The 15,672-nt window shown below is 36.3% G+C and overlaps 1 protein-coding gene across 10 annotated transcripts in view; it reads left to right on the top strand.

The window, feature by feature from the left end:
• The window catches only part of CEP126 (centrosomal protein 126), a 115,648-nt gene that overhangs the window by 62,131 nt on the left and 37,845 nt on the right, over positions 1-15,672 (top strand). For 4 of the 10 annotated variants that reach the window (XR_015141742.1, XR_015141741.1, XM_086338874.1 and 1 more), the window contains exon 5: positions 13,639-13,834. The exons of 2 other annotated variants lie outside the window; for them this stretch is intronic. Coding sequence is in view for 5 of the 8 variants with exons in the window: in XM_086338874.1 (XP_086195000.1) it covers positions 13,639-13,834 (196 nt within the window). In the remaining 3 variants the exon portion in view is untranslated. Of the gene's footprint in view, positions 1-12,102; positions 12,466-13,638; positions 13,835-15,672 lie in introns of those variants that run through there. 4 more of the 10 variants (XR_015141744.1, XM_086338876.1, XM_086338875.1 and 1 more) reach the window with 2 other exon arrangements.

The raw sequence follows: 15,672 nt of genomic DNA, 5'->3' as shown, positions 1-15,672 counted from the left end.
TAGTACTATTTTGTATAGTGAGAAAAGGAGGGCCCTCCCTGGTCATCCATTGGTTAAGACTTTGCCTTCCAGAGGGTGCAAGTTTGATCCCTGGTTGGGGAGCTAAGATTCCACATGCCTCATGGCCAAAAAAAGCAAAACAGAGGCAATATTGTAACAAATTCAATAACACTTCTAAAATTATTTTGAGAGATTAGAAGGAAAAGATGAGAGAATAAGAAAAAATGAAAATGCCCTTTATGGCAGAGAAGAGACATAAACGTTTAAGAATGTTGATCAATCAGAAGTATAAGAAGTAGAGTATAAAAAATGGGAGCTGAAGAGGACCTGAGCTTACCTCCCATAATAAACAATGCAAAAATACATCCACATGTGGAACAATTCATGGAAAGCTAACTGGAAACTTGCAGAAGGACCCTTATATAACCAAGGTTATAAGATACACGTGTAATCAGGCAGGATAGGAAGAAAGCATCAGGTAAGGGGTCTGTGCCTCTGGGAGAGGACTGAAAGGAAAAGGGAGATCATGCCGGCAGACACTCACCCTAAGAAGTGAGTGAGTCCAACCATAGCCTGGGCATCCCCATCCTGGAGTCCTGCACATAGGAGACAAGCCCCTTTGGCTGCTTGGAGAACCACTGAGAAGGCTAGAGAAGCCTAGACTCCACTCGAGGAGAGTGCAAGTGTTAGCTTGCCACCAGACCGGGCAGAGAGAGGTGTACCCTAGTAGCTGCCGCCATGCCACACCCCCCAGTCTGAGCCAAGTGAAGGTTACCCTGCTCACTCCAAGCCACAGCTTGGCCCTGGATCTCAGGCATTCAGGACCTGGGAAAGAGTCAATCTAAAGATCCAAAGGTGTCCTGGGGGCCAGGGATGTAGTCTAGATAGAGCAGTGTCCATTGCTGGTGCTTACTCAAATAGCACCCAAGAAATAGCCCAGACTTGAATTCCCACAACCACTAGGCCATGTTCAAGCCTAGTGCTGCTGCTGCTAAGTCACATCAGTCGTGTCCAACTCTGTGCGACCCCATAGACAGCAGCCCAACAGGCTCCCCCGTCCCTGAGATTCTCCAGGCAAGAATACTGGAGTGGGTTGCCATTTCCTTCTCCAATGCATGAAAGTGAAAAGTGAAAGTGAAGTCACAGTCGTGTCCGACTCTTAGCGACCCCATGGACTGTAGCCTACCAGGCTCCTCCATCCATGGGATTCTCCAGGCAAGAGTACTGGAGTGGGGTGCCATTGCCTTCTCCATAGAAGGCATTTGAAAGTGAAAGTGAAAGTGAAGTCATGTCCGACTCTTCGCGACCCCATGAACTGTAGCCTATCAGGCTCCTCCGTCCATGGGATTTTCCAGGCAAGAGTGCTGGAGTGGATTGCCTAGTGCAGGGAGAAGGAAAAATACACACTTAAAGGAAGCAGAACCAGCTTGAACCCAAATTTGAGGGCTTTTGCTCCCACCACTTAGGAGCAGATCTCACCCCTGACAGGACAGTGATGGCCACTGAGCATAGACGTACTGTCCCACACCCTGCACAGACTCTGAACTCCTCCATTACCAGCCATACCCCCTTTCCAATGTGGTAGAGGCCAGCATACCATGAGGAAAGACATGACTTGCATCCACATCTAATCCAGCCCTCCCCCCAAATACATTGGGCACACACAGTCTGCATAGGGACACACCCACATAAGAACACCCCTTCAAGACTGTAATAGGTAACTGTTTCACCTAAAGTCAGAGACACAGAAAGTTAAGTAAAATAAAAGGGCAGAGGAACCTGCAACCTAAGATAGTCTACCCAGTGAGATTATCATTTAGAATAGAAGATGAGATAAAGAACTCCTCAGACAAGCAAAAACTAAAAGAATTCAGCAATAATAAACCTACCCTAAAAGAAATGTTGAAGGGTCTTCTCAAAATGAAAAAGAAGAATCTATAGGAAAGAGAAAACCCCAATAGGAAAGACATATACAGTGGGGATTGAAGATCACTTAAATAAGCTAGCTGCTGCTGCTGCTAAGTCGCTTCAGTCGTGTCCGACTCTGTGCTACCCCAGAGAAGGCAGCCCACCAGGCTCCCCCGTCCCTGGGATTCTCCAGGCAAGAACACTGGAGTGGGTTGCCATTTCCTTCTCCAATGCAGGAAAGTGAAAAGTCAAAGTGAAGTCGCTCAGTCGTGTCTGACTCTTAGTGACCCCATGGACTGTAGCCCACCAGGCTCCTCCATCCATGGGATTTTCCAGGCAAGAGTACTGGAGTGGGGTGCCATTGCCTTCTCCGAAATAAGCTAGCACATAGATTAAAAGACAAAAGTTGTAAAGCAACTGTAACTACAATAAATAATTACATCAGAAATACAAAATGTGGGGTAGAGTAGTAAAAAATGTAGATCTCTTAGAATGTGTTTGAATTTAAATGACTATGAGTTTAAAGCAAGTAGACATAATTAAGGTTTAACGTATATGAACACCATGGTAACCACAAATAGATACACAACAATCAAAAAGCATGGAACTCAAGTGTACTACAAAAGAAAATCATCAAGCCAGGAAAAGAGAGAGACAAAAAGAGAGAAAAATGACAAAACAACTGGAAAACAAGTAATAAATTGGTAATAAGTATATACCTATTAATAAATTACATATCAGTGGATTAATGCTTCAATCAAAAGACACAGCTAGCTAATTGGATTTTTAAAAAGACCCTTCTATATGCTGCCTATAAGAGATTCATTTAAGGCAAAAGATACAAACTGAAAGTGAGGAGACAGAAAAGTATATTTTATGCAAATGGAGATGACAAAACAAAGGCTTAATGAAAGACAAAAAGAGTAATATGTAATGATAAAAAGAGATGAGTACAAGAAGAGGATATGTACTGTTTAACATATACATACCCAATACAGTAGCACCTAACTGTATAAACACTAACAAACATAAAAGGAGAAATTGACAGTAGTGCAGTAATTACAGGAGACTTTAACACCCCAGATATCAATGAACAGATCATCCAGAAAGAAAATCAATAAGGCAGTTGTGGTAAAGTAATTCTTTGCCACCCCATGAACTGCAGCATGCCAGGCTTTCTTGTCCTTCACTATCTCCTGGAGTTTGCTCAAATTCATGTCTATTGAGACAGTGATACTATCTAACCATCTCATCCTTTGCCATCCTCTTCTTCTTTTGCCTTCTTCTTTCCCAGCATCAGGGTCTTTTCCAATGAGTCAGCTCTTTGCATCAGGTGGTCAAAGTATTGGAGCTTCAGCATCAGTCCTTCCAATGAATATTCCAGGTTGATTTCCTTTAGGATTGACTGGTTTGGTCTCTTTGCAGTCCAAGGGGCTTCTCTGATGGCTTAGACTGTACAGAATCCACCTGCAATGCAGGAGATCCGGGTTTGATCCCTGGGTAAGGAAGATCTCCTGGTTAAGGGAATGACTACTTACTCCACTATTCTTGCCTGGTGAATTCCATGGACAGGGGAGCCTGGTGGGTAACAGTCCATCCAGTCTCAAAGAGTCAGACATGACTGAACAACTAACATATATCACATACTAGGTCTCAAAACAAGACTCAACAAATTTAAGAGGATAGAAATTATATCAAGCTTTTTCTTTTATAACCTCAAGGGTATGAAACTAGAAATCAACTACAGAAAGAAAAACAGAAAAGAATAAACATGTGGAGACTATACAACATGCTACTGAAAAAAAAAAAAAGAGGGTAACGAATAAATCAAAGAGTAAATCAGAAAATATCTCAAAACAAATGAAATGGGAAGCAAAACTTTCCAATTTATGTGATACAGAAAAAGCAGTTCTAAGAGGGAAGGTCATAGCAATACGGTCCTTCCTCAAGAAATAAGAAAAAATCTCAAAACAACCTAACCTATCACCTAAAAGAATTAGAAAAAGAACAAAGTCCAAAGTTAGCAGAAGAAAGGAAATAATGATATCACATACATGTGGAATCTGAAAAATAAGAGGAATGAATCTATTGATGTATACAAAACAGAAACCAACTCACAGGCATTGAAAACAAACTTATGGTTGTCAAAGGGGAAAGGAGGGGTAAATTATGGGATTAACAGATGCAAACCACTTATATATAAAATAAACAAGCAAAAAGGATTTATTGCATAGCATAAGGAACTATAGTTAATATCTGTAATAATCTATAATAGAAATAATCTGAAAAATATATATATATAACTGAATCACTTTACTGTACACCTAATACCATACTTTAAATCAACTGTGCTTCAATTTTTTAAAAAGTCATTTCCTAGGAGAGAAAAAAACAGTAGAAAAAAATGAACGAAACCAAGAGCTAGTTTTTTGAAAAATAAACAGGCTCACCAAGAAGAAAAGAGAGAGGATCCAAATAAAATAAGAAAATAAAGAGGATAAATTACAACCAATACCACAGAGATACAAAAAAAATCATAAGAGAGTACTATGAACAGTTTATATGCCAACAGATTGGACAGCCTACAAGAAGTGGACAAATTTCTTGAAACATACAGCTGCCAAGACAGTCAAGAAGAAATAGACAGTTTGAACAGAAGACCATTCACTAGACGTGAAGTTGAATTTTTAAAAAAAGAAAAATGCCCAGCAAACAAAATTCAGAACAGGACAGCTTTGCAGGGCAATTCTACTGAATGTATAAAGAAGAATTAATACCTGTCCTAATCAAACTATTTCATAAACTTGAAGAGTTTATTAGAATACTCCCAAATTCATCCTACAAGATAATCCTTACCCTGATACCAAAATGAGGCAAAGACACTACAAAAAAAGAAAAAATTATAGGCCAATATTTTTGATGAATATAGATGCAGAAATCTTCAACAAAATGTTAGCAAACTAAATCCAACAATACGTAAAAATAATCATACATCATGATCAAGTTGAATTTATCCCAGGGTCACAAGGATGGTTTGAGATACATAAATCAATCGATTTGATAAACCATATTAACAAAAAGAAAGAAAAATTATGTGATTGTCTCAATAGATAACAGAGAAAAACAGAAAAAATTCAGTGTCTATTTATGATAAAAAGCCCTCATCAAAGTGTGTATAGAGGGAACATATCTCAGCATAATGAAGACCATTTTATGACAAATCCAATAGCCCACATCATATTCAATTGTGAAAATTTTTAAAATTTTCCTTTAAAATCAAGGACAAGACAAGAATGCCCACTTTCACTGCTTCTATTTAACATAGTGTTGGAATTCCTAACCACAGAAACAGCAATAAAAGGAATCCAAATTTGAAGATGAAGAGGTAAAACTTGCTCTGCAGATGACATAACACTCTATATAGAGAACTTCTATAGTCTCCACCCAAGAACTATTAATATTAGAAACTAATGAATTTAGCAAGGTTGTGGGATATAAGAATAATATGCAGAAATCTATTGTCTTTTATACACTAATAATGAAATATCAGAAATATAAAGTAAACAATCCTGTTTAAAATCACATCAAAAAATAAAATACCTAGGAGTAAACTTAGCCAAGAGAATAAAAGGCCTGTACTCTGAAAACTGTAAAACCTGATGAAGGAAATTGAAGATGATTCAAAGAAATGTAAAGATATTCCATGCTATTGAATTGGAGGGAGTAATATCATTAAAACGGACATACTACCCAAAGCAATCTACAGATTTAATGCAATCTCTATCAAAATACCTATAACATTTTTTCACAGATCTAAAACAAATAATACTACAATTTATATGGAATCACAAAACATCCAGAAATGACAAATCCTGAGAATAAAGAACAAAGCTGGAGATATAACCCTCTCAGACTTGTGACTATACTACAAAGCTCCAGTAATCAAAACAGTAGTGTTATTGGCACAACAGACACATTGACTAATGAAACTGAATAGAGAACCCAGCAATAAACCCACACACTTACAGTCAATTAACTTATGACAAAGGTGACAAGAATACACAATAGAGAAAAGACAAGCTGTCCAGAAAACTGGACAGCTACATGTAACAGAACGAAGTTAGAACATTCTCTAACACAGTGTACAAAAGTAAAAACTCTAATGGATTAAAGACATAAATGTAATATGAGGAACTATAAAACTCCTAGAAGAAAACATAAGCATAACACGCTTTGACATAAATCATAGCAATTTTTTTTGAATCTGTCTCTTAAGTCAGTGGAAATAAGAGCAAAAATAAACCAATATGATCTAATTAAATGCAAAAGCTTTTGCACAACAAAGGAAACCATCAACAAAATGATAACTTTTTAAAAATGGGAGAAAATATTTGTAAATGATATAACTGAAAAGGGGCTAATAGCCAAAATACATAAACAGTTCAGTTTAATACTTAGAAATCACATCCCAGTTTTCCAGATGATTGGATTAAGATGTGTTATGTATATGGTGGAATATTATTCAGCCATAAAGAAGAATAAAATTGTACCATTTGCAGCAGCATGGATGGACCTAGAGAATACAGTGCTTAGTGAAATAAGTCAAACAAAAGCAGGTATTATATGATATCACTTATATGTGGAATCTAAAAATACATATAAATGTACATGCAAAACAGACATACATATATAGAAACAAACTTGTGGTTGCCAGAGAGAGGGGGAAGGACAAATTAGAGATATGAGATTAACAGATACAAACTACTATATATAAAATAGATAAATGGGACTTCCCTGGTATTCAGTGGTTAAGACTCCCTTAAACTTCAGGGAGCCCAGGTTCCATCCCTGGTGAGGGAACTAAGAACCTGCATGCTGTGTAAATCAAAAAAATAATAACAAAATAAAATAGATAAGCAACAAGAATATACTGTATAGTATAGAAAATTATGCCCTTTATCTTACAGTAACCTATAATTGAGTATAACCTGCAAAAATACTGAATCAGGTGCTGTATACATGAATTTAATGTAATAATGTAAATCATCAAAGAATAAATTAAAGAATAAGAATAATGTGATAAGTTTCATATAGAATAAAGTATCTCTTGATATAAAAATAATTGGAGTATGGAGAGGATAGTGCAGGAAAATCAAGAGATATTCAAGCAATGAGTTTAAAAGGACTTATGTTAAAAGAGTGGTAGTGAAATACAAAAGAAAGACAGAAGAAAAATATTTCGTGGAAAGACTGTATTATAGCTTTGGTGTATGGTGGGATAAAGAAAATGAAAGAAGTAAAAAAATCAAAAGAGGGTGAAATTTTGAATCTTGATCATTGAGGGAATTTCCTGACTTTAAAAATTATAAAGAATGTAATAAAAGTGTATAGGTTTAACAAGATATTATTAAACTTCATTTGAGCTTTCTGAATTTAGAGAGTAAATATCCAAGTAGAAATGTATAAAAACAGTTGAACGTACGATGAAACAAGAGCTCAAGGCTATATCAATAAATTTTAAAATCATGATTGTATATGTTATTGCTCAATTTTTATGTGTAGTTATGCCTGCCCCACCAAACTGTAATATTGTAGAGAACAATAGCTTAATCTCGCTCGTGCAGATATTCCCTATGATGCTTAGTTCAGTGCTGTGCATGTTGGAAATATTCAACAAATACTTTAAACAGAGAAACATCACTGGCATTATGAAAACTCAGAGGATATAAACATGACCTGAAGCTTAATAAATGAGGAAGATATTTATCAGAGACATTGAGAGGGAACTCCGGAAAGATGGAACAAATAGTATGTGAAAAAGAACAAAGGTATAAAAGGATGTGCTGTATTAAGAGAGCTGAAAGAGGTGGTTCATTTTGTTCATTTTAATTTTTATTTTATATCGGAGCATAGTTGATTAACAGTGTTGTGTTAGTTTCAGGTATATTGCAAAGTGATTCAGTTATGTATATATACATGTATCTATTTTTCAAATTCTTTCCCCATTTAGGTTATTACAGAATATTGAGCAGTGTTCCCTGTGCTATACAGTAGATTTTTGTTGGTTATCTATTTTAAATATAGCAGTGTGTACATGTCAATCCCAAACTCCCAATCTATCTCTTCCCTTCTGGTAACTATAAGTCTGTGGTAATTTATTTTGACTAATGTGTACATTGAGAAATTGTAGACAGATAGGTTGTTTAGAAAGGAAGCCATGAATTAAGACATGAAGAGCTTTGTTAAGGAATTTGTCCTAAAAGCAGTTACTGAGAGATTTTAAGCAAGCATATAACATTTATATTTTAGGAATATTGTCAGGTTGAGGAAGAATATAGTAAGACTAAAGGTTGAAAAATCAGACAAAATGGTAGTTTAGTTAATGAAAACAAAGACTTATGAAGACCTACTTAGTAGGTAGAATCAACATGATTTGGTAACTTTTTAAGAACCAAAAGGTGAATGGGAGGAATCAAGAATGACTGTGGAGAATGGATTTGGTTAGTTAATGGATAATGAAACGATTTATCAAAATAAGGACTGTTCAGGACAAAGTGGTTTAAGGGAGAGAGTAACTGGAAGGATGATGACAAATTGTGAGTTTGAGACACTTATGAGCTATTCTGGAGTCAATTTCTCATTGGTAAGATGTCTGGGCCATGAATGTAGGTATGATAGTTGTCAATGAATGGATAAGTTAAAGCCATAGTTCAGTCCCTGGTGGCTCAGATGGTAAAGAATCTGCCTGCAGTGCAGGATACCCAGGTTTGATCCATGGGTTGGGAAGGTCCCCTAGAGAAGGGAATGGCAACCCACTCCAGTATTCTTGCCTGGAGAATTCCATGGACAGATGAGCCTGGTGGGCTATAGTGCATGGGGTCACAAAGAGTCAGACACAACTGAGTGACTAACACTTTAGTACCCACTAGTGGTGGTCTTGGTTCAGCTGAACACTCAAACTCATGACTGCAGTAGACCAGGTTTGACCTCAATTAGAAGACATAAAACACTGCATGCCAACAGGCAACATTCTTAAGTAGGCGGAATCCTCATGGCATGCTGCGAAATAGTTAAAGGGCTCATCTTTGCTATCCCCCTCTTCCCACAATGCACAGACAACCTGGGTTAGAAATCCTCTGTTCTAAACAAGAGCCAATATTTCTTGTAATGACTACATGAATAGCTTCCATGCAAGCGATATGTTCAGTTTTAAGAATTACCACACTTGGGGAAACCCAAAGCTATAGCTTCCTACCAGTCCTTCCTATAAGTCCTTCCTATGACTTATTCACAGTCCTGTCAGTACAGACAGTTTATCCATGAAGGGTCATTTTTTATATCTGTGTGCCTGAAACACAGTCCTAGTTCTGCTAATAATCCAGGGAACAGAGATAAAGAGTTAACCCAGAGTTGAATTGGTCCACAGAGGATGGATTAACCCTTCACTTACATACAGATACAGATAAGATCACACAGACAATATGAATAAGATTACACAGAGAATATGGATAGACAAGCAGAGGATTGCATATCTCAAAAAATCTAGCATATCCAAGCAAAGAAAGAGGAGCTCAAGAAAGAGCCTGAGGAGGAACAACCAGAGAAGTTACAAAATATCCAGGAACATATGATAATATGAAAACCGAGGGAATTAAAGTCAAGAAAGATAGTGGTCAAGAAGTGTCTCTTTTTGCCGTTAGGTCAATTAGTTAATCACTAGCAAAAGCAGTACATTGGAATGGTAGAGACAGAAGCCAGACAGCAGTAGATTAAGAAACAAATGGAAGCTGAGGCAGTGAACACAGTGTGATTTTAGAGTACTCACTGGAAATTTTTGTCTCTAAAAGGAAGATGACAGACAATTAGAGGGGGTTTAGGGTCCAGGGGAATTTAGAGGAATAAAAAATTTCCAGTAATTTAGTATGGAAGTAATGTGCATTTTTATATACAGGTTTTCTGCTCTACTAGATTTATTTTTCTGTGTATTATTATCCTGATAACATCAACTATTTTCAATCAAAAAAACTTTTGCACAAGGAATAAAAGGATAGACATTTTTGTTCAACAGTATACACTTTCTAAAGTCTTAGAAGAGATAACACATCAGACAACTTTGATTTCACTGTAGCAAACAAACATGTAGTTATTGTTATACCAAATCTGTGCTAGGACCATTGTACCAGTTTTCTTTTACAAGAAATTATTTCCATTCTAAACTAGAATACATAGTTTTCAGTTATTGTTGTAATATACTATTATTACTATGACTTCATGATGTCTATATCTCTATATACACATACATAAATTTTATGTATTTGGAATACAACAAATGTATACAATTTATAGAGAGAACACCCTTGTTTACTTATTATAAAGTTAAGCTGCTCTCCACAGATAACTGACAGTATTAAAATAATGTATGTGAAAATGCTTTATAAACTATAAAGATGCTGTACTACAAATGTGAAAGCTTGGAATATTAAAGATCAGGTGTTAAGTTCATAGAAATATTTATATGTACTAGGATTAAAAATGTAATTAGGCTACAAATACTTATATGTGGTTATCACATTAAAAATACATTTTCTGTACAATATAAACCTAAAATGTGTTAAACAATAAGGTAATACCAAGAAACGGGCCTTCCAAATAAGGGGAGATATATCTGTACTCACAAATGATTGTTCTAATGTAGAAAATATTAGTGGTAGATAAAAATAATTTAAGATGCTGTAATGTGATAATCTAAAGGAGAGAAGAATTGTATTAAAAATGGAAGGCATTCAGTGCTTAAGCCTCAAGAAAAATAAGACTTATGTCCATATGAAAATAAAAACTATTTCAAGAAATAATGAGATATAAGAAATGACTAATAAAAATAAAAGCCTTCCATCACAACCAAATCCTTATCACAAAGATAATATACTTGACCCTTTTGGTAGACATAGAGCAAAAGAAACTACATTTTCCCCATATTTTTATACTTTAAGATAATGTTGTTAGATATCTATCTCCAATATCCATGTATTTGTGGTGAGACAGTTGATCCTGAACCACAGGCTACCTACCCTGAGAAATCTGACTAAAGCTGAGCAGTGATCTGTTTGACCTCTATTTGCCCTTTGTGTCATCACTTTCAACCAGATTTTCTAGCCCATATTCATTATCTGTATGACTGTCAGACTTCTGAGAGGTGAAAATACTGTTAAAGGGCAAGGAATGAGAAAAGGGGAACCTGAATAAGTAACCTATGTACATTTCTCAACTCATGAGAGGACACTGGTTGGTCAGAAGGACGTAATGCATGGACCCTCAGAACAAAGCATAGCATGAACATAGAGGGAGCCCAATACAGCGAAAAACCATCTTAATAAGGCTGTCTCTCTACTTCCTGTTCAAATGCTTTTCCACCTATGCAGATCCATTCCTGCCTGTCCAGCTACCTCCACACCTGATCCCCACTTACCTAATAAGCTATCTCCCTTCAGAGCCCCATTGCTATCCCACCATTCCCAAATTCTTCCTAGCTATCCAACCGTTTCTTCCACCTGCCAGCCTGTCCATCCATCTGTCCCCTCTGCTCTTCCAAAGAACTTCTTAGCAGCCCCGTTACCATCCTACCCGATCAAGTATCTTCCTCGCCCACCAGCTTCAGTTACTTCTAGCTTTCCTGGCAGGTTCCCTCATCTGCCAACCCCAATTCCTTCTGGCCCACCTGACCATTTACCCCACCCACCCCGAGGTTCACCAGTCATTTCTGATTCAGACTCACAGAGCAAGTTGTTTTATAAAACTTTCAGATCCGAACATTCTCTTCCAGCACAGCATTCAACCCCAACAACTCTAATGCCTGCCCTTGGCCGTCGTTCCCTTCCAGCTCGACTGACTGTTCCTCCAACCCCTTTGGAAGGTTTTCCTGTTTTGAAGCCTTCCTGTTTAGCCAGTCATCCCCCTCATCAAACAGTCCCCACTCTTTCTGCTGTCACTCCGTTGCCTGAACATCCTGCTCAGTTAGATCCTTTTCCATCAGTCCAGCAATCTGTCCCACCAACCATAGCATTGTCAAATCTTCCCCAGGCCTTTGTAGGTCATCCGTCTGTGTCAGTTCTGTCCAATCTGCCTCCCTGTAATTCTCCATCCTCCTCTTTGTCTTCACCTTCTAATTCCATATCCTCTTCTTCATCCTCTCTACAGCTTTCTTCCTCTTCGTCTGTTCTTTCCTCCTCTCCTTCACCTTCCCCTACTACCTCTCCATTCTTACCTCTTTTGTCTATCCCTCTTTTTTCCTCTCCTTTGTATTCATCTCCCTCTCCATATTTGCCTTCAGCAAATTTAGATTTCCCCTCTCCTATTCCTTCTGTTTCTTCTTCTTTTATGATTTCTTCTTCCTTTCCCCCTGTGCTTCACTCTTCCTGTCTTTCTGCCTCTCCATCTCCTTTTATTCCTATACATTCCTTCAATCCTCCTCACTGGGGGAAGAAAGTAGAGAAGAGAAGAGAAGCAAGAGAAGCAAGAAAGAAATAGAGAAGAAAAAGTTGAGAGACGACAACTTAAAAGGTAAATAAATTTAGTTTATTAGATATTTCTGTAGATTTAGCAATACTTCATTTGGGAAGGGTGCCTGAAAGGGAAGGAATATGTAAGAGAAACGTAATCTCAGTGTTCAGGAACTTAGATACCTTTTTGCTCTCCTTGATCTCTCTGTGGTTGCAAAACGATAGTCAGGAATCTAGTAATCATTGACTTTGACTATTCCAGTCTGTCCAAATAAAGATATATATGGGTATTGGAGATAGATATATGTCACATGTGGCCACAAGTCACTTTTCAAAGTATTTTAATCCTCATTGAATTGAGGATAATTCAAGTGAATTGGGGATAAATACCCTTGGGATTCATACCGCCAGCCCTAATGCAATAGCAGTCAGCTTTTGATATACTTTCATCTCTCACCCACCCCCAAAAAATTTTCCTTTTTTCTTTTTATTTTCACTTTGTTCATATACTGAAGTGTAACATGCTGTAAGTTTCTAGAAGATGCAAAATTCTGAAACAGGATGATATCATCCACTGATAATTTGGAGCTGGCACTTTAACACACTAAAAATAGACTCTGCTTTAAAGGTGCCCCCTCTGTGCCATGAAAACAATGCTTATATTTGTGGTACAACTGAGAAAAATATGTTAGTATCCTCCAAACCTAGTAAAGTTAGATGGAATCCAAGTTTCCAAACGTATTAAAGTTAGATGGAAATTCCAGTCTACCCTGACAAGAAATTTTCATATTTTCTAACTGCTTGAATCTTCAACCAACTCTATTAGGGTTATAGGGATAGCACCATCTATGATATCAACTCAGAACTAAGGGTAGTGCAGCATATTATTATCCAGATAGGGATGCTCTTAAAGAACTGAGGACTGACTCTGTACATCTATAGTAATTACTTCAATATCTATCCCAAATAGTAGAGGAATAGGATTTAATAAACAAAGCCATGAAAAATTGGGCATTCCTACATGAAGATGGAATGCTTTATTGACACTATAATCCCACATCCATTTTTATTCTATTATTGATTCCTTTAAATTCCCATTCTAATATATCTATGTATTTCTCCAATATCCTTATATATGATTATCTGGACACACACAAACACATATTACATGATATGTCATTTGTATGTTAACTTTATTTAAGTATACTAAACATTTTTTATGTGTGGTTCACAGAGCTATAGATAATGACTTGCCTTCATCATTGTCAAAAAATGATCATAAGCATCAGAAATATCTCATATCCAAAATCAATTGTGGTCAAGAAATGGAAAACAGCAAGGCAAACTTGACTACTAACAAAGATGCATTCCAGCTTAAACTGGAGGAAACGCAGAAACTCCTAGAAGATCAGCATCTAAGCAGTTTGCAAGTATGAAACTCTAAATACATTATTAATATTTTAATATCTAACAATAATTCTGTCCCATTTTTGCATTGTTATCCACTAAAGAAATATATAACACTAGCCAACGGTATGTTTGGATGAATCAGCACAGATTCATCACAGATACTAATGAGAGAAGGTTTTAATAGCTTTTTGCTCCAATTTTCTCTGTGCTGCTATTCTTCTTTTTCCACATCTCATACATAGAAAAATATGCTTTATGAATGTTATTTTTTGAAAAATATGAAAGTTATTTAAAAGTATAATGTATCTTAAGTATCATTATAGATTGGATTATAAAATACAAATTGAAAATTATAATACATGTGGCTATTAAGTTCTTGATAAATAAATGGCATAATTAGCTAGAAATGGTGTTTCTCTTCTCTCTAATATGGTGTTTACTTCAGTTTTTCCTACAAATGAGTATGGATTTCATACTAAACTTCCTGAAATGTTCATGCACTTTATTTTTTATGAGTAATTGCCCACATTTATAAGATTGTCAGTATGCTGATATCAAGGTTAAATTTGTAATCTTGGCCTAGTTTATCCAGTAACTGAGCAATTGTGGCAAGGCTAGAAAAGCAAAACAGGAGACTTCATCTGGCTATGAAGAAGTGCCGTCCTGCCACACACAACTATAATTCGGAATAAAATATATGAAACAGTTATTTTTAAACTGTGCAGAACAGGTAATATAAGAGATGGTCTTGAATAAAGGGAAACAAATGAGGTAAGCCCTATGATCATATAGGCTTTTTGCCTGGACATATCCTCCTGACAGGTCTCGGAAAAAATCCATAGGTATTTTAACTACCTGTCAAAAAAAGAAACACTCTTTTAAAGAAGACTGAAATTTAGACATACAGCATAATGTTCCTAATGTCCAACACTCAGAACTCACTAGGTATGAAAAAGCAGAAAGCTATATGACCCATAACCAGGAGAAAAAATAGTCAATATAATCATAAATGACAGAGATAATTATCAGGCAAGAGTTTAAAGTAACTTTTACAAATGTGTTCAGAGAATTAAAGAAAAGTGAACATAATGAGAATGAAATTTTTGGAGGAACCAAATAGAATTTCTAGATCTGAAAAACATATTACCTGAAATTAAAATTATACTAGTTGGACTTATCAATGAAGGCTCTATAGACAAAAGGATCAGTGGACAGAAATCATCCAGTCTGAAGCATTGGGAGAAAAAAGTCAGAAAAAATATATTTAACAAAACTTAGTGACATGAGGGACAATATCTAAATCTAACATTCATTTAATTAATCTCACAAAGAGGAGAGGGAACATTTAAAGAAACAGTGGCTGGGAATGTTTCAAGTTTGATGAAACTGCAAATCCATAAATTAAAGAAGCTCAACAAACTCCAGGATAAGTAAGTATACACTCATATGTATGTGCACACAGCCCATCACAAAAAAACCTTATCAAAATTAAATTAAGCTAAAGTGAGTAAAAGATGTATTACATGCAAGTTAACAAAGGTAAGATGAACCACACTAATTTCAGGCCAGAAGACAGTGAAACATTTTCAAAGTTCTGACAAGTAAAAAAAAAAACTACCAACCTATAAGCTATATTTAACTAAAATGTCCTTCTGATATGAAAGCCAAATAGGCATTCATATTCAAATGAGCAACAGCTGAACACAACAGTATCTGCAATAAAAGATCCTCTGGAAAGTCTTTCAGGCAGAATGAAAATGATACCAAATGAAAACTCAGATCTATATAGTAACAAAAAACAGATTAGTAGTTGTCAGTGGTGGGTAGGTATTTACTACAAAGAAGCATGAGGGAACTT

Source organism: Bos grunniens, chromosome 15 (assembly GCF_055505025.1).
Source record: "Bos grunniens cultivar Pamir isolate PY7600 chromosome 15, Bosgru_T2T1.0, whole genome shotgun sequence".
NCBI lineage: Eukaryota > Metazoa > Chordata > Mammalia > Artiodactyla > Bovidae > Bos > Bos grunniens.
This window is presented reverse-complemented; position numbering and strand designations above follow the sequence as displayed.